General features: G+C 41.9%; 2 protein-coding genes across 9 annotated transcripts in view; one reads left to right on the top strand and one right to left on the bottom strand.

Annotated features, from left to right (window-relative positions):
• CORIN (corin, serine peptidase) overlaps positions 1-4,791 on the top strand; it is a 221,422-nt gene extending 216,631 nt beyond the window's left edge. For both annotated transcript variants that reach the window (XR_009757878.1, XR_009757877.1), the window contains exon 25: positions 2,466-4,791. The gene's annotated coding sequence lies outside the window, so the exon portion shown is untranslated. The remainder of the gene's footprint in view (positions 1-2,465) is intronic.
• The window catches only part of ATP10D (ATPase phospholipid transporting 10D (putative)), a 79,075-nt gene that overhangs the window by 2,034 nt on the left and 57,066 nt on the right, over positions 1-19,975 (bottom strand). For all 7 annotated transcript variants that reach the window (XM_061584445.1, XM_061584443.1, XM_061584449.1 and 4 more), the window contains 9 exons: positions 19,064-19,190; positions 12,711-12,895; positions 10,079-10,388; positions 9,278-9,354; positions 8,277-8,402; positions 5,789-5,989; positions 4,523-4,603; positions 4,213-4,317; positions 1,975-2,162 (listed from right to left, as the gene is read on the bottom strand). In XM_061584445.1, coding sequence (XP_061440429.1) covers positions 1,975-2,162; positions 4,213-4,317; positions 4,523-4,603; positions 5,789-5,989; positions 8,277-8,402; positions 9,278-9,354; positions 10,079-10,388; positions 12,711-12,895; positions 19,064-19,190 — 1,400 coding nt within the window. The remainder of the gene's footprint in view (positions 1-1,974; positions 2,163-4,212; positions 4,318-4,522; positions 4,604-5,788; positions 5,990-8,276; positions 8,403-9,277; positions 9,355-10,078; positions 10,389-12,710; positions 12,896-19,063; positions 19,191-19,975) is intronic.

The raw sequence follows: 19,975 nt of genomic DNA, 5'->3' as shown, positions 1-19,975 counted from the left end.
CCTACACATTTGTAAATATGCAAACACAATTTGGGTTGGTCTTTCACAGTCCAATCGACTCCAGGGTGGGTAGGCGGAGAAAAAGCCCCCTTCCTTTCCAAAAGAACATTGTTAACAGTATCATTATTTTTAGGGGTTTTCCTCAGCTTTTTATTCTGCAGCAGACACATGTAGTCTCCCATCCAAATCTGAAACCAAAGCTGTCCCTGGCCATATCCACACCAGACATTTATTCCACTTTAAACAATCATGGCTTCCCCCAAAGAATTCTCGGAAGGGTGGCGAGAGTTGTTAGCAGACACCCGATTCCCCTCACTGAGTTACAATCCCCAGAATTCTCTGGGAAGAGGGGCTGACTGTTAAACCCCTCTGGCTACTGGAACTCTGTCAAGGGAATAGGAATCTCCTAACAACTATCAGCACCATTCACAAACTACACTACTCAAGATTATTTGGGGAAAGCCAAGACTGTTTAAAGTGGAATAAATGTCTGGCGTGGATGTGGCCACCTGATTAGCCAAGCCAAACAGCTGTTAGTCTGACTTTTAGAACACTGACAGTTGGTTCTTGCTGAGCATGCCTGCGCTATCATGGGCTCCAATGTTAATGTTATTAAATTCATTAAATTTTTTAAAAGTTCAAACTGCAGAAGATGGTCAGAGTATGGGGCAAGGTCAATAATAGGATTGCATGTACTCTGTGAACATGGCTGATTTTTAATTAATTTCAACAAATTATGAGACCACTGACAGAAAAAAGTCTAACGGGTCAGGATTATTTTACTCTTGTTTTAGACTTTGAACTCTGGATTCTCTCTGAGTGTTTTGTGTATTACCCTGAAAACCTGGAGACTTGTTAAGCAAGCGTTTATGAGTTCAGGACTATGTTTTGTAAGATTTTGTTTTGAAATGAGCTTATGAGAAGCAGCAGAATGGCATGGGAGGAGGTATTTTCAATTTAACATGGTGGAATGTGAAAAATCCATACTGGCCATACAGCTGCTAGAGTGGCTATATAATTCAGCTTTAAAAAAGATGTCCCAACTAATGTTAAGCACTACTGAACCATCTGGACCAGAAACTTGAAAAAGGTGTGTGTGTATGTGTGTATGAACTCCCTTTATAAAAACTAATTCTTAGAACCTAGACTAGGAAAGAACCAACATTTTTTCCTTTCAATTTCAGTAGAGAGTTGATAGAATCCATTGCTGTGCAGCCAAGGGCTATGAATAAATTGGTGGGAAAGTGCAATTATTTATTACAGTGGATGTTTTAGCTAATAATTCCAGTGTCTTGTATGAGATGGCGATGTGGTGGCATCTGTAGGGATCCCTATGTGAGACACTGGTCTGTTTCTTCTTGAGGTGGTACACCTGTCTAGGTAGTACCGCTTCAGCCTGCAAGTGAGGGATCACAGAATAAAATGCTTCCCCATGGAGGAGGGGGAGAGATATTTACAGATAGAAAACAAGCATGTCAAAGAGAAGGTTAGGCTAGAACTGTTCTTCCTGACCACTAGTTCTCTATATGGAATGATTTTGGGAGGTGGGGGAAGAAGAGAGAATTCAATTATGTGAGCCCCCACCTGCAGTCTGAAGTGGTATAGCTCAGATATGGGTTTACCACCCCAGTGAGAACTAGACCTAAAATAAAGAATGAACTCTTTTGACTTTGGTATAGCTCTTTTTTTTATAGTGGTCAAGAAATCTGTAGTAGTGCTAAGATTTTTTTAAATTGAACACCTAAAAATGCAAAGCATGAATGCTACAAACTGATGTTTGAAAACACATTTATCATATGGGCACACTCTGCAGATGGATAGAATTAGCTGTGGCTGCAGCTCCCTGTTGACTTTACACACAGTTTTGTTGCACTGTCATGTGTGAAATGGGCCCTTTTAAAGGCAGAAGAATCATAGCATGAAAAATGCATTTCTAATTATCCAAAAATGTTTGGTTCTAAACCAATGAGATACCTTGGAAGAAGAGCCACAAGAACTGAGATGATGCAAACCAGGTAAAACATTGGATTAGACAACTGTCTCTGCAGGATCCAGTATGGATTGGCTGGTGGGTTGCAGAGGACACAGGTAGCTCCAAATGTCCCAAGGATGCTGAAGTACAGGAAGATGCTGCCAGCTATAACAAATAAGTGTACCACATTCTGAAATTAAAGAAAACAAAAACACAGAAGAACAAGCTGAGTAAGAACACGCTGCTTCCATTTCTGAATAACTGAGAGGCAGAGATAGGAGCTCACACAGATAGTTGATCACATGCACACACACATATGCACACCATTCAAAACTTGCATTGTTTATATGCTTCTTGGCCCTTATAGTTTAAGGGTGAATTCAGGTAACTGAGTGCTATGTGGTAGCTGCTTAAAAAGTCCATTCTCCTGTAGTTTTCTGTAGATGCAGTTAAGCCTAGTGTTCCTTAACTAGTAACTCCTTTGCTTCTCCAGATTTCCAAGTGACCGTGGGTGGCTGGGCTTAACAATGCGAATGAAGGCAGCAAGCAACTACTGCTTCAGCAAAGGCCCCATAAGTCATACAAAGGGTAAAGGTCCCTTTGTAGTTTCCCACCAGTTACATGGCCAGGCCTTACCTGGCGGGTGGGAGTGGAGAGGAAGCATGTTGCTCCTTTGGGCCATTTACGTATTTGCTAACACAGAAGGGTTGCTTCGTGGCGGTGGCTGCAGACTGGTCCAAGGAGTCCCAGCTATGGCTGCCCAAGTCTGAGGCACAGAAGGCTGTGAAGCCTTTCTTCAGCATTTCCCTGATTGCACTGACTAGCCTATGGTGTCCTGACTGAAGCCGCTCACACTGAGGCACAGAAGGTGCCAAAGCCCTTTGCCACTCTCCTGGCTGGCAGGACCTGAGAATGTTCCAAGGAGGTTCTCCTCTTCTTGGCCCACTGGGATTACATCCTTCCTAACCCTACCTGGATGTACTGGGATGGAAGAGGAGTCAAAAGGGAAAAGACTTAAAAGAAAGGCACTAGAAATTCAGCAGACTGTGAGGGAGCTTCACTGAAGTGCTGCTAGCCGGCAGGGCAAGAAAAGCAAAGTCCGTCCCAATGTGCAGTAAATCAGCAGCTGGCCCTGTTCCCTGACTAGGGGAAGATGTCCCAAAGGAAGGATATTATTTTAGTTTGGCAGACACCACAATGTGCTGTCTCAACCCTCTGAAACAAACACTGAGGTTAAAACCAAGAAGAGCAGAAACTTATGATGAGACGTGGGGAATTTGCAGAGACAGAGAGAAAATCTTGAAGATCAGATTAAAGCCCCTTTTTTATTTAAAACCCACCTATTAATCTGAGGGGCTCTTATGTTTCTGTATTGGCAGCGGCTGTGTAGCCACCACCATTTCTTCCTCTCTCCCATGCTACCATTTTTTAAAACAGCTACCCAGAGTGACTAAAACTATCTCTGTTAGAAATGGCTGTTCCCTTGTTATGACATCATTAAGGAAGGAAGAAGGCTGAGGAGAAGTACTTGCATGGGGGAGAAGCCAGTTTCTGAAGAGTCTGTTAGCAATGTAGCCCCCCTCTTTCCCCTTTATTTCAGGGGTTATTCAACAGGTTCTGCACAATATAACTGAAGGGGAGGAGGAAGAAAGGTAGGGCCAGATAAGATTTCACTCAGTTGTATACATTTGCATGTGTATGGATGGACAGATAAAAACTCCAAGCCTAAGAAAATCAGAGAGAAACATGGATTTTTCCTCCAGCCCTCTCCCCACCCAGGTTTCTGCAGCAGACCTGTTTCACATTTTGAGAACTTCAACTGAAGGAAACTTTCCCCCTCCCCTGGAATTAACTACCCAAATTGATCGTGTCCAGCTTTCATCGTCCACAGACAAATTATGTTTAAGAAGTGGACTCTAGGGAGTGAGGTGGAAGACACAAAGGAAACTCACAAAAAGGAGGAAACAAGATTTTGGTAGGCCTGATTATCACATTAGTTTTGGACATGGCAATATTATTCTACAGCGATTTTATCATGTCCATTTAACACGGCAAATGCTGTGCTTTCACATGGTTGGAATGGGAATCTGCCTCCTCAGCTACTGAAGACTGCTCTGGTGCTGTAAATCCTGTCACTACATGTGGGTACATTATCACATCCACCATATGACTTGACCCTGTCGAAGAGTAATTTGTGAAGGGAACCTTAGAATGAATAAACTAATGAATGATGTACTCACCAAAGTTTTACTTTCAATGATGAGGTGTAGTATTATTATAAAAAACATGGTAGTGTTAATAGGACTCCCAAAGGAGTAGAGATCTATATCAGAGCCACGAAAGGTCTGCAAAGGAACAATAATGTAAGTTTATGTACTCTGTGCTTGTATTCCCAATAAAGAGTCACACTGTAAGACAACTGGGTTTTTTTCATATAAAAATTCTGTTCTTATGAATATTAAATTTTATACAAATAAACAGGCAAAGTTAGCTTTGCCTTACTTTAAAAACAAAGATAGAGACAAAGAGGCAACAGTTCCTGATACTTACCCAAAAAGGGACAAAAAAGCAAACCAGGCTTTGGTAAAAACCATCTACCAAGTTTATTACAAAGGTTGAGCTCAGATATGGCTGAGAAGGAAACACAGGAGAAACACATATTTAGTTTGGGAAGATACAGATTCTAGTCAGTTTGCAATATCTGCATGTTCAGACACCTGGATCTTCGCCTACTGAACTTCTGAAAGCAATGCTTAGCTGGCATGTACAGCAGCAGCATCCAACATCCAGGGCACAGCCTTCAGTGAGAGTTTGAGTCAATCTACAGTGTGCCAAGTCACATATGAGAGAAGGCAAACCTAGTTATAAGACTAACATTTCTTGGAATATAAAAATGCAACTTTTAAGCTGCAAAATCATATCCCAAAATATCATGGCCAGTCAGGGTTTGAACCTACCTAAACTCAAACAGAAATTGGTTCAGTAACCCAGGGACCAATCTAACAGAGATGCTTGATGGTTGCAGGTGGATACATATAGAACTTATTGTGAGATCCACATATGGAGAGTACACTGACAGAGCTCAGAGATTCTGCTATCTATGCTGCATAAGACACCCACCTCTAAAGTAGACTCGCTGCACCACTTTGGTCAAGTAATTTCTCCTCAGGTTCCCAATTCCTGATATTTTTATATAGTCTGGAGGCTCTCCTAGAGAGTTTCACCCTGACTTTTACAGCATGTCTTTCTAGCACATACTGTAGTATATGATGAGGCCAACATTTCTGCTGAGGCCTCCCTCAACATGCTACAGAAACACAAATAAACAATAGCAACCAATGTGGCAGACAGTGGTAACAGGGCATCCATCAAATGACTGTCTTGTGTATAAGCTATGTTATAATAATAATAATAAATTTAATTTCTGTGTCGCATATCTGGCCAATGGCCACTCTAGGCGACGTACAAAATCATTAAAACACAATATAATAAAATACAATAATACAATATAAAAACAGTATAAAAGCAATACAGCTGCAACAACAATATTAAAACAGGGCAGGAGGCATTTCAATCAAGACAATTAACCCTCCCCGGAGATCCCAAAGGCCTGTTGAAAGAGCCAGGTCTTTACACTCCTAAGGCCACCTACATTCATTGGCCAGAAGCCTAGGTAAGAATAACGTCTTTCATCTCCACATCTCCATCAGATTATTTAACAACAGGGAAAGTTCAGGTTCATCTGGTAAGGAATGGTCAACAGAGAACATGCGAGTCACTTCAGTTTTTAAGTATTTGTGCCAAGCCAAGAAATACCTCGTTTTTCTGACTGGCCTTGTAAAGTTCTGGCAGGTGCAGAAGGACGTCTGCTGAGATATCTTTGTCCAAAACACCATAAATAACGGGTGGTACTGATGTGAAGAGCAGATTGAAGAAAATCAAACTCCAGTAGTCAGTCATGGGTGTTCCTGAAAATCCACAGAAGAACTGGAACCAGAACAGGAGGTTTACATATGCCTGTTATGAACAGAGGTGGGAATGAAAAGGTGGGAATCCATAAATGAGACCAATGAAGGACATACTGAGTCAGACCACTGGTCCATCTAGCTCAATTTTGTCTGGCAGGGGCTCTCCAGGGATTCAGGCAGGATTCTCTCCCAGCCTTACCTGAAGATGCCGGGGATTGAACCTGGGATCTTCTGCATACAAAGTAGATGCTCCATTGCTGAGCTCTGGCCCTTCCCCTTTGGGGGGAAAGAGCTGCAGGGTCAAAATATTTTTTACAATAGGCTACAGGGATGTGGCATGTCAATGATACAAATCAAACTGTCAATGGTACTGAGGGTTCAGGGTTGCTAATATTTTCTCAGCTCTGAACTCTTTGGAGAAAACATGACAATCAATTTAATGCCAGCGTGAGGACAGAAAGAGACAATAGCCAACCTTAGAACAAGTAGTAGAGTTGGAAGGATCCTACAAGGTCATCAAGTCCAACCCCCTGCTCGATGCAGGAATCCAACTTAAAGCATACCCGACAGATGGCTGTCCAGCTGCCTCCTGAATGCTTTCAGTGTTGGAAAGCCCATTACTTCCCTAGGAAATTGGCACCACTGTCATACCACTCTAACAGGAAGTTTTTCCTGATGTTCAGTCGAAATCTGCCTTCCTGTAACTTAAGCCCATTATTCCGTGTCCTGCACTCTGGGACAATCAAGATGAGATCCTGCCCTCCTCTGTGTGATAACCTTTCAAGTACTTGAAGAGTGCTATCATATCTACCCCTCAGTCTTCTCTTCTCAAGACTAAACATGCCCAGTTCTTTCAGTCTCTCCTCATAGGGCTTTGTTTCCAGTCCCCTGATCATCCTTGTTGCCCTCCTCTGAACCTGTTGCAGTTTGTCTACATTCTTTTCAAAGTGCGATGTCCAGAACTGGACACAGTACTCAAGATGAGGCCTAACCAGTGCCAAATACAGGGAGTAACACTTCACGTGATTTGGAATCTATACTTCTTTTAATGTAGCCTAAATCAGCGTTTGCCTTTTTTGCAGCCACATCACCCATATTCAGCTTGTGATCAACAACAAATCCCAAGATCCTTCTCGCATTTAGTATTGCTGAGCCAAGTATCCACCATCTTATAACTGTGCATTTGGTTTCTTTTTCCTAAGTGTAGAACTTTGCATTTATCCCTGTTAAATTTCATTCTGTTCTTTTCAGCCCAATGCTCCAGCCTATCAAGTTCACTTTGAATTTTGTTTCTGTTCTCTATGGCAGCCTTTCCCATCCTTTGGGTCCCCAGATGTTCCTGGACTACAGTTCCCATAATCCTTGACCATTGGCCATGTTGGCTGGGGCTGATGGGAGTTGTAGTCCAGCAACATCTGGGGACCCAAAGGTTGGGAAAGGCTGCTCTAAGGTATTAGCTACCCCTCCCAATTTTGCAAATTTGATATGCATTCTTCTGCACCTCCTCATCTAAGTTGCCCTGGGGTCCTACTGGGAGGAAGAGTGGGATATAAATCAAATAATAAATAAATAAGTCATTAGTAAAAGTGTTGAAGAACACTGGGCCCAGGACTGACTCCAATGGTACCCCACTTATTACTTTGTGGTAGCTGCTTAAAAATATAATATATTAACATAGTACCTCTAACTGCATAGAGAGATGGTTGGCTATAGGTTCCAGCCCTTTGAAGCTGAGTGTTACCATTGACTACTATTTTCCTGGAATTTCAAATAGTTATAAGTATGTAGAAATACTAACTTTATTGCATGACTGGAGGCTACAGACTATCAGCTCTTCAGTGGTTAGAGCTGCAAGGGGCACATTTTTAAGTGGCTGGCAAAACAGCTAGGTTTTTCCAGGAGTTATGGCATAGCTAATGTTTGTCTCAATTCTAAATTAATAACATAATGAACTCATTCTAAGTTCTTACTGTTCAGAAGAAAACAGTTCAAGTTCTGCATTGAAGCTGGCAAGGCCAGCCTGTTTCAGACACGTTTCCCCAGGCAGAAATTATATAAAAGAACCCTTTTATAATTTGCAGGTTTCAATAGTGGGGCCAACTTGTCACAATCTCTTATTAATGCTGACAGGTAGCTTTCTGGCATTGGCCAGATTTAATTGATTTAAATGCCTCTGGAGCAGTGACCCTTAACCCAAGGCAGATGGGTAGACTCATTTTCTGCTGATGCAGATTCTGAACACAGATTCTACTAGTATTCATCTCCTGTTTTCAAGTATTAAGAAGCTGTTCTTCCACACTGTCAAACCCATCATGCCATCCCCAGAAGTTACGTACCAAATTCTTGTAAAAAAAATAAAGGATCATGTTGGCTAGTCGTGTGTAACACCAGTGACCATGAACAAACAGCAGCTTGTTGAGATGTCTGAACTGAGAAATTGCAAAATCACTTGCCATCACAGCCTGAAAACAAACATAACACGAAATGAAAACAGCAACCAAGAAGATCGCTGCAAAATGAAGTCAGGAGCTTTCATTGACTGCTTTGTTACTTCCCACTCCTGTGCCACACTGAAGCTGTCCGTACAACCCCATTGTAGGTTTAAAAAAAGGCTCCCCAAAGTCCTCCTTGCTTCCTTGTCCAAGTTAACACCTCGTTTATTCTGTTATATTGTTTCTTCTCCCCATCATCTCTTTCTCTTAAGATTTGTTTCCTACTTGTCAATCATCATTTATTACTCCTCTATTACTGAGTGGCCTATTAATTACTAGTCAGTTCACCCTCTGTCCTTCTGAATTAGCATCAAGGCATACTTTGGTGCCTCACAAACTAGGAAAGCTGCTGAACGAAAACCTTTGTGCTAACACTTCACACATTAGCTTGCTCCCATGAGTCAATTGAAAACTAAAACAGTCTCAATGACTCCTCTATAAGAATCTTAGGACATCAGCTCAACCCTGCTTTAAAGAAGATGTTCCATGAAGATAATCATGGCGGTACAAATTCCTAGATCCTCTGATTTCAAGGAACATTCCCCTGAAATATAATCTGATTCCTTAGATTCTAACATAATCTTATGTACCTAATAACAGTGTAATATGTTGATTAGGAGGTTTTCAGAACCCTTATAACTCTACAGTTATGTAATATCATGGTGCTTGTCTTTCCAATAGGTCTGGTCTTTTGACCCAAGCATTTGCAAACTGTAGGGTTTGGGGTATTCAGATTTTGAATCCACTGACATATTATGCAGTTGGAAGGGCTCATGGCTCCTAGAAAAATGGATCTACTGTATAGGCAATACTACTTCATTTACAGACCTTTCAGTCCATCCTACCTGCATGCCTTCTTGGCCAGAGATTCCAATTCCAATATCAGCAACTTGGATCATACTAACATCATTGGCCCCATCACCTTCCAGGAGAGGGAAAAGAACAGTGTTGCAGTGAAATTGGCTTGCCAGGTTAATACTTCACACACAGACTTGATGAAAAAAGCAAATATATTGAGAATACATGGCCTAACATCACTGCGTTTTCCAAAAAATACAAACAGCATCAGCTGGGAATGCTGGGAATTAATGGCATCACTGCAGACATGGTGTGAACTGAACCCTATCCCCCTCTGCAGCTGCAAATTCATGTCTCGTTTGGTCCTCAATTAGAGTATCTAGGATTATTATCAAAGTGTTATATGCTGCAAATATCCTTTGCACTTTCTAAAGTGAAATATGAAGACGGAGGGGATTCATTCATGTTTGCTTATTTAATATTTAAATTAATAATGATAATTTTAAGATAACAGATTTATGAAATATGAAATATTTCATATTTTATAAGTGGTTATTTATATGGATGTCATTTGTAAGTTTGTGCACGATATATACGTAATATATACACACATATATACAGAAATGTTTGCTTTTGTGAGAAATATTGTGATTATATGAGACTAATATATTTGATATAAAGAAGCCTAATAAAGCATGAATTTTTAAAAAGTGCTAAAGGTCAAATGGGGTGGGAGTTGTAGACCAACAACATCTGGAGGGCGATAGGTTCACCATCCCTACTTGAAAAGTAAAGGAAAGGTAATACAGCATATATGTTCCTCCCTTGTAAGGAAGGAGGCAACTCACCTATAGCCAGTGTCATCACCTTCAGCTCCTTCCGCACCTGCTTCACCACTTGGCTCTTCTGCAGAGGAGTTGCTCTGCAACAGATGACAGCCCGCACACATGCTGTGAGCTGTAGGAACTTACTCTGCACACTTTCATGCAAGACAAATTCTAATGTTGGTCCATCTATAATTAGGGCAGCAGTGAGCTGTGGAACAGGAGCTACTGACATGGTTGGGACTCTCAAATGGTTTGTGCTGCGTCTTTCTTTCAAACGAATAGTTAAGTTGATATCATCCAAAATCTTGTCGAGCAGTAATGAACAGGCATCCTGGAAAAAGGAAGTTGGTGAGATGATAGTTTTGTTTGGGCTTAGTTTCTCGTAAGAGCACATTATAGCTTCACTTTACAAATCACATCTCAAGGACTATACATGTATCATAAGCAAGTTCCTTAACAATAACGATCCACCTTTTATAACTCTACAAACGATTTACAAGACTATAATGGGAAAGGTCATCATAAAGATTCTGGGCTAGTATGGATATTACCATAAACCACTTTATTGTGATGGGTGGAGGGGATAAGCAGAGGGAACCTCAGGGTCGCACACTCTGCCTCCCCTTTCCTCCTCCTCCTCCAGCACAGCCATGAAATCAGAAGCTTTCACTTCCATTTTTAGGACCATAGGAAGCTGCCTTCTCCTAAGTCAGACTATTGGTCCATTCAAGGTTTCAGGCAGGATTCTCTCCCAGCCTTACTTGAAGATGCTGGAGCTGAACTTGGAACCTTCTGTACACAAGGCAGATGCTCTACCACTGAGCTGTGGCCCAGTTTAGTGTTATGTCCAAACCCTAAAGTATGGTCAATCTTAACTATGGTTTGTTGAAACAAGCCAACTTCATAACCCTTGGCTTGTTTCAAACAAATCATGTTTAAGATCACTGTTTGTCGGGTTCAGATAAAACAAGAAGATGTGGTTAACAAAAATGGAAACAAAAGCTTCTGTTCTCCTTGTGACTGTGGCAGGAATGCATACAAAAATCTTGAGGCTCATTGTGGCTTGTTCCTGGCACAATAAGCCATGATTTATAGATGACATCCCAAACCAGCTCTCTGACACATGAACAAGGCTTCATTAAATGCTTAGCAAATGAGCCATACATTTTGCTTTGAACAGGAAACCAAATGCTATCGGAAATTCTGAAAAGGGCTATCTTCTAATACATTTTTTAAAAATATGACAAATAAAAGAGGATGTATTATAAAATGATGCTGCACATGCAGATCTGTAGGGTTTATTAAAACTACTAATAAAAAGAACTTGTTATTGTCAGTTTACTGTTAGTGAGATTCCAAAGCTTCCTATCACTGTTATTGAAGTGGGGCAGGGGCTGTTTTGTATATGTTGTATGAAATATTAATGTTTTATATGCATTTTCCCTAAGGTACACACTATTTATGTATATGCTTTTAAAAATAAATTGCTTGGAGACCTTTCAGGTAACAAGTGACTAATACATTTAATAAACAACAACAAATTCTCTTGCTTAGCACCACTGAAATAAATGGAATCTGCAGAAGATCAAGTTTATTGATACATGTCTCACTGAACTGAACGCGAGCTGTACATGAATTGTGTGCTAGTTTCTCAATGATACACAGTGACTCATACCATAATGTCTGCAGGTGTTTCTACTTCAACATCTAGTTCAGTGGATTTGAATTTTCAGTGAAAGAACAGTTTGTCTAAAATTCTAATTAAATGATACTATGGAAGTACAATTAAAAGAAACACTGCACTGTCTAGCCAATCTTTTTAATGTGTTATTCCATTAATTCATCAGTTTTCAAGTGAGTCATCTGGGGAAGACCTGAATTTATAACAAACAACATAACTGTTGCTACCATCATCCAATATTCTTTTCAACCTTGTTTTAAAAGAAAGGCAAAACATTTTTTGTCCCTGGTTTTTGAGCAAACTAACAGTTATTGCTTGGATTAGAATCAGCTAATATTAATAAAATATTTCCACACCAGGGCACAATCATTATATAAAAAAACCTGGCTTCTCATTTAAAAATAGTGAGAATTTTCTTCATTAGAAAATGTAAGTAGATTAATTTTCTGGAATGCTGTGTGTAGTGCCATTCTAATAAGATAATTCTTAGCACTTTAATGGTAATCAAACAGGGCTGCGGGAAGATATGACAAAGAGCAATTCACAAAAACTACATTTGTTCCAATTTACAAGACAAAAATGCCTAGTTTGACATTCATATGGCTAATATAATTTAGCATCAAGCTCTTGAAAACACTTTAACAGCATTTTACAGTGTGTCAACTTTCTACCCAAGGCAGAGAGACAAAGGAAATGGTGGACTGAATTTTAATAATTAATAGAAACGTTGGCTTTGATTCAAGAAGAAATTTGTGCAGAACATTACAGCGTATGCACATTTATATATTTAATATAAAATTAATTCATCGTATGCAAGATGAAATAATCTGAAGAAACTGAAGTGGTCTGGTGGATAAGTATGTTCCTGGTTTGTTTTTCTGTTATGAACAGAGCTGTCTCCTAGCCCTGCAGCATACAAACATTTACAGCAAAATCCTGCAACAACAAAAACCCCACAAATGTCACACGCACCAGACAATCAGACTTGAGGGTGAAGATTTTGTCAGCTGGCTCCAGTAAATTACAGGAATGTGCTATATTGATGGCTGTCTCACGTTTATCACCTGTCAGCATCCAGATGTTAATCCCTGCTTTTCGCAGTGCCTCTATAGTTTCTGGAACACCCTCTTGCAAGCGATCTTCAATGCCAGTGGCACCTACAACAGTGGTCAGCTTGATTAGGTCAAACAACAGCAAGAAGAAAGCCTCCAAATAAATGCAAAAACGATGCAGCAGCCTGGTGTGGCAATATGTACTACTGAGAAATGCCATGTTTCCCTTAAACAAAAATATGGTGAGATTTAAGTTTCAAGGATTTTTAAGAAGGATTGCAAGTGTAATTACAGGTTTAGCTACCAGAGGATTCTACTCAAGATGGCTGCAACTGCATCTGCTGCCTTGGGCTCCTTAAGAACATAAGAAGAGCCTGCTGGATCAGGCCAGTGGCCCATCTAGTCCAGCATCCTGTTCTCACAGTGGCCAACCAGGTGCCTGGGGGAAGCCCGCAAGCAGGACCCGAGTGCAAGAACACTCTCCCCTCCTGAGGCTTCCGGCAACTGGTTTTCAGAAGCATGCTGCCTCCGACTAGGGTGGCAGAGCACAGCCATCATGGCTAGTAGCCATTGATAGCCCTGTCCTCCATGAATTTGTCTAATCTTCTTTTAAAGTCATCCAAGCTGGTGGCCATTACTGCATCTTGTGGGAGCAAATGCCATAGTTTAACTATGCGCTGAGTAAAGAAGTACTTCCTTTTGTCTGTCCTGAATCTTCCAACATTCAGCTTCTTTGAATGTCCACGAGTTCTAGTATTATGAGAGAGGGAGAAGAACTTTTCTCTATCCACTTTCTCAATGCCATGCATAATTTTATACACTTCTATCATGTCTCCTCTGACCCGCCTTTTCTCTAAACTAAAAAGCCCCAAATGCTGCAACCTTTCCTCGTAAGGGAGTCGCTCCATCCCCTTGATCATTCTGGTTGCCCTCTTCTGAACCTTTTCCAACTCTATAATATCCTTTTTGAGATGAGGTGACCAGAACTGTACACAGTATTCCAAATGCGGCCGCACCATAGATTTATACAACGGCATTATGATATCGGCTGTTTTATTTTCAATACCTTTCCTAATTATTGCTAGCATGGAATTTGCCTTTTTCACAGCTGCCGCACACTGGGTCGACATTTTCATCGTGCTGTCCACTACAACCCCGAGGTCTCTCTCCTGGTCGGTCACCACCAGGTCCTCCTTCTTGGAGGAAGGGCGGGATATAAATCAAATAATAACTAAATAAACTCCTAACACAAGGGTTGTCGAAGATTAGAAATCAAGAACTGCTAAATAACAGATTTTATATGAGAGAAATTCCTGAAGAATTTGAGAAATCATAAGGAACCAGGTTGGTTTAATTTGCAAAGTAAATGGAGTAGCTTCTCCAACAGAATCACAGCTGTTGGAAGGGCATATGAAATTATGTATACTAACAGTGGTCTGTGTTCTCCAAGTACTGGTCCTTATACAGGCAAAATGGCACCATCCATGCACAAGAGAGAGGTATCAGCAGGCTCAGAGGAACCCCAAGTTTTGCAGAAGTACAAAAACATTTTTTTAATGGGGAAAAGATGTCAGGAGGAAACTTCCTGCCCCACCTGCCCCATCAGCTCAATGACTACTGAGCATGCTCAGTAGGCATTGAATGCACACTACCTGTTGGAGAAAGAACTAAAAAAATGGGGAGAGGTGGTGGAATGCAGCATCCAGAATACTGATCAAAAGCACTGCTGTTCAGTTAATCTCTTCTTGGAAGAAAGCAGATTGTCAAGATAGGCTGTAGCTTTGTACAACAAATCACGATTCAAATGATTCATTAACAGCTGCCAACCTACATGCTTGACATAAGACATAGGTAATTGGCCATAGAATCATAGAACCATAGAATAGTAGAGTTGGAAGGTGCCTGTAAGGCCATCAAGTCCAACCCCCTGCTCAATGCAGGAATCAAAATCAAAGCATTCATAGAATCATAGAATAGAATCATAGAATCATAGAGTTGGAAGGGGCCTTGTAGGCCATCGAGTCCAACCCCCTGCTCACAGCAGGAAGTCCACAGCTAGAGCATCTCCTGCAGATAGCTGTCCAGCCTCTGCTTGAAGACATCCAGCGAAGGGGATCCCACCACCTCCCTAGGCAGTCGGTTCCATTGCCGAACTGCCCTTACTGTCAAGAAGTTCCTTCTAATGTCCAATCTGAATCTACGCTCCTGCAACTTAAAACCATTAGACCTAGTCCTACCCTCTGGGGCAGCAGAGAACAAATCTGTACCCTCCTCTATGTGACAGCCCTTCAGGTACTTAAAGAGTGCAATCATGTCACCCCTCAGCCTTCTCTTCACCAGACTGAACATGCCAAGTTCCTTCAACCTTTCCTCATAAGACTTGTTCTCCATACCGGCTATCATCCTCGTCGCTCTCCTCTGAACCCGCTCCAACTTGTCTATATCTTTCTTAAAATGAGGCGCCCAGAACTGAACGCAGTATTCCAGATGAGGCCTGACTAATGCAGAATATAGTGGGACTATTACTTCCCTCGACCTGGAAACTATAGCTCTGTTTATGCAGCCCCAAACCGCGTTTGCCTTTTTTGCCACAGCATCACACTGCTGGGTCATGTTCAACTTGCGATCCACTACAATTCCAAGGTCCTTCTCACACGCACTACTGCTAAGCCGGGTATTTCCCATCCTGTACCCATGCATTTTGTTTTTGTGGCCTAAATGCAGAATCCTGCATTTGTCTTTATTGAATGTCATTTTATTAATTTCAGCCCAATTTTCTAATCTATCCAGGTCCCTTTGGATTTTATTCCTGTCTTCCATTGTGTTAGCTATCCCTCCCAGTTTCGTATCATCCGCAAACTTCATAAGGCTTCCCCCCACTCCATCATCTAAGTCATTGATAAAAATGTTGAAGAGTATCGGCCCCAGGACAGAACCCTGTGGCACTCCACTCGAGACCTCCTTCCAGTCCAAAGCAGAGCCACCGACGACCACTCTTTGAGTACAGTTTTCCAACCAGTTGTGAATCCACCTGACAGTATTTCCATGTAGTCCGCATTTGACTAGTTTGCTAATCAAAAGGTCGTGGGGGACTTTGTCAAATGCCTTGCTGAAATCTAGATAGATGACATCTACAGCATTTCCACCATCTACTAAGCTAGTGACCCAATCAAAAAAAGAGATGAGATTTGTTTGACAGGATTTATTCTTGACAAACCCATGCTGGCTCCTTCTAATCACAGCATTGTCATCTAGATAGTTGCCAATGGACTCTTTTATTATCCGTTCTAATATCTTTCCCGGTATTGAAGTCAGACTGACCGGCCTGTAATTCCCCGGATCTTCCTCTTTACCCTTTTTAAAGAGTGGGATGACATTTGCCTGTCTCCAATCCTCCGGCACCTCTCCCGTTCTCCATGATTTCTCAAAGATGATGGCAAGAGGTTCCGAGAGTACATCCGCAAGTTCCTTCAATACTCTGGGATGCAGTTCATCAGGCCCTGGAGATCTGAACTCATTTAGGTTAACTAGGTATTTCCTGACTATCTCCTTATCAATCTCGAACTGCAGTCCTGACCCCTTACTGAGATTGCTACCGATGCAAAGTTGCACACTGTTCCCTTTTTGGGAGAAAACGGAGGCGAAATAGGCATTGAGCAGTTCTGCTTTTTCCTCGTTATCTGTCAACATTTTGCCATCCTCATTGAGCAGCAGTCCCACCGTTACCTTGGTCTTTCTCTTGCTTCGAACATATCTGAAAAACCCCTTTTTGTTGTTCCTCGCTTCCCTCGCCAGCCTCAGCTCATTCTGGGTTTTAGCTTTCCTTACGCTATTCCTGCAAGCCCGAGCCGCTCGTTGGTACTCTTCCTTGGTGATGCGTCCTTCCTTCCATTCTTTATACATGCTCTTTTTTACTTTTACCTCCTCCACCAGACTTCCGTGTAGCCACATTGGCTTTTTCTGATGTCTTCCATTTTTCTTCCTCTTTGGAATTGTTTGTGACTGCGCTTTTTGTAATACGTTCTTCATGAACTCCCACGCTTCTTGGGCTCCTTTTTTCTTTAGTCTATCTAGCCACGGGATCCTACTCATCATTTCCCTGAGCTTGCTAAAATGGGCTTTCCTGAAATCCAAGGTCCATGTTTGACTATCTTCTTCTTTGGCTTTCCCCAGAATCCCAAATTCCAGCATTACGTGGTCACTTTCCCCCAAGGTACCGACCGCTTTAATTCCCGTGACCAATTCGTCCGTGTTAGTTAAGATCAGGTCCAGGATTGCCGATCCCCTTGTTCCTTCTTCTACTTTTTGAAAGAGGAAATTATCAGCAAGGCCTATCAGGAATTTGTTGGAGGCTTTGTGCTTCGCAGAGTTTGTCTCCCAGCAGATATCCGGGTAGTTGAAGTCCCCCATCACTACTACTTCTTGCCTCCTTGAGATTTCAGAGATTTGCTTGAGAAAGGCCTCGTCTACCACCTCTTCTTGGCCAGGGGGTCTGTAGTAGACACCTACTACCATGTCGGTTTTATTTGTTTCTCCATTTATTTTTACCCGAATGGTCTCTACCGGACCCCTTTGTTTGCTCTCTTGGATTTCCATAGAGGTGTATTTGTCTTTGACGTATAACGCTACTCCCCCTCCTTTTCTGTTGCTTCTATTCCTTCTGTAGAGTTTATATCCTTGAATGGCTATATTCCAATCATGGGAGTCATCCCACCAAGTTTCTGTTATCCCTATGAAGTCATATTTGCCTTGATGCACTAAGACTTCAAGCTCCCCTTGCTTCTTTCCCAAGCTCCGCGCGTTGGTATATAGACACCAGAAGTCTCTTTTGTCCCGATTGGATTCCTCTGTTAATATACCGTGAGCTTTGCCGTGCATCCCTTTCTCCCTCCCAGTGTCTGCTGTACCATTCAAATCATTGAGTTTACAACCCGCTGTCTTTGGATCGGTCTTTAAGCTATCATCTCCATCCCCCAGAGGCTTTAGTTTAAAGCCCTCTTGATGAGTTTTGCCATACTTCTGCCAAAGAGATTCTTCCCAGTCCTCGTGAGGTGCAGCCCATCTCTTGCCAACAGTCCCCCCTCCAAGAAGCTTAGACCATGGTCCCAGATTCCCGACAGATGGCTGTCCGGCTGCCTCTGGAATCCTCCAGTGTCGGAGAGCCCACTACCTCTCTAGGTAATTGGTTCCATTATCGTATGGCTCTAACAGTTAGGAAGTTTTTTCTGATGTTCAGTCGAAATCTGACTTCCTGCAACTTGAGCCCATTATTCTGTGTCCTGCACTCTGGGAAGATTGATAAGAGATCCCGGCCCTCCTCTGTGTGGGAACCTTTCATGTACTTGAAGAGTGCTATCATATCTCCCCTCAGTCTTCTCTTCTCCAGGCTAAACATGCCCAGTTCTTTCAGTGTCTTCTCATAGGGCTTTGTTTCCAGTCTCCTGATCATCCTTGTTGTCCTCCTCTGAACCTGTTCCAGTTTGTCTGCATCCTTCTTGAAGGGAGGAGACCAGAACTGGAGCAGTACTCAAGATGAGGCCTAACCAGTGCTGAATAGAGGGGAACTAATACTTCACACGATTTGGAAACTATACTTCTATTAATGCAGCCTAATAGCGTTTGCCTTTTTTGCAGCCACATCGCATTGTTGGCTCATATTCAGCTTGTGATCAACGACAATTCAAGATACTTCTCACATGTTGTATTGCTGAGCCAAGTATGCCATGGTGGCATTTCAGCTGAAAATTTGTACTGCAGAATGAACCCCCCCCCCCCGGGCTCATCCTGGCTGCTGCTCTGGCTATAGCCACAGAAGTGGTAAACCAGTGTCGGGGTTCTACCTCTCCAGGTGGGTGTTCACACGGTAGAATTATCCTCCCTAAAAAGTGCATCCCCCCACAAAGAAAATGTCAGGAAAGAAGGTTTTCTCTCCAATACACTAGTTGCCTTATGTAGGAATGTATTTCATCCCTGCGCTCCATGGGGGAACATTCCATCATGTGAGCCTCTACCTGCAGTATGCAAAGGTATGCCCAGGCTCAAGTTTATCATCTCAGTGACAGCCAGGCCTGTGCCATTAGATTTGCTGCTTCAGGGAACTAAATGATACAGGATACAATCCGAGACAAAAGTTAAGTACGCTCAAGTCCACAGACATCAATGGCTAAGTGCATTTAATGTCGCATTGGACTAACTGAGGTTGCATTCACTGATTAGATTTGACCCTGTATTTTTTAGGTGTTTAGCAAAATGACAATTTTCTTTCCAACTCACCAAGCAGTGTTAATTTGTTCTCAAGCCTCATTGCAGACTCAAGGAGCATCTCATCCCTGTACTCTATGTTGTTTTCTGCGGCATAATGTCCTTTTAACCATTCGGCATACTCCTCATCACTCAGCACCTGCAGAATCAGCAAAAATGCATACTGATCATAAATAAAACCAATTTTAAAATCACAAACCAGTTCCTATCATTCACTCTTTCATGTAATATCAAATGAAATATACTGATTTTTTAAAAAAATGCTTGCTGTTTCCAATTGGTCAGGACTCATATTATTTGGTATTTCCCCAAAATCATTGGCGCTCCCTCCAGAAACCTCCCTGTATAGCAGTGGTGACTTAACCTACAACCTACATGCCATAGCTGACCTCCAAGAAGTTTTTTGTGGTCCCCCCAAGATTTCTTCCCAAATACGACTTTTAATTTGTTTGAAAAACAAAATTTTAACTTCTTCATGCCATGATGTTTAAAGCTTTTTTGTGCTCCCCCCAAGACCCTTCAGAAATTTTTGTATTTAAAAAATAATTTAATTTTTTAAATTAATTTGTTTTACTGATTGCTCCCATAGGTCCCCACTGTAATACTGGCTTTGTGGTCCTCTAAGCCTCCCCCCATTTGTAACACACACACACCTGTTTTAGTGACCTCTCCCATAGGTAATGTCAAAAGATTTTCGTGATCCCTCCAAATTAAACTTTAAAACAAAATTGAAGTTTCACCCACACATACTTCTACACTTTGGCTGTACCCTCTGTGACACTTTGCCCCCCAGAGGGTTGACCATGGTTCAGTATGGCCCTTGGTTCTAAAATGGTTAGCCACCCCTGCCATATAGTGTGTGTAGGGGGGGGTTAACTACACAACATGCATCCACATGCATCTGCCCTCTGCTACCAGGAAAGA

The sequence above is a fragment of the Rhineura floridana genome, chromosome 9 (genome assembly GCF_030035675.1).
Source record: "Rhineura floridana isolate rRhiFlo1 chromosome 9, rRhiFlo1.hap2, whole genome shotgun sequence".
Lineage (NCBI taxonomy): Eukaryota > Metazoa > Chordata > Lepidosauria > Squamata > Rhineuridae > Rhineura > Rhineura floridana.
Note: the sequence above shows the minus strand (reverse complement) of the source record. Positions and strands in the feature narration are given on the sequence as shown.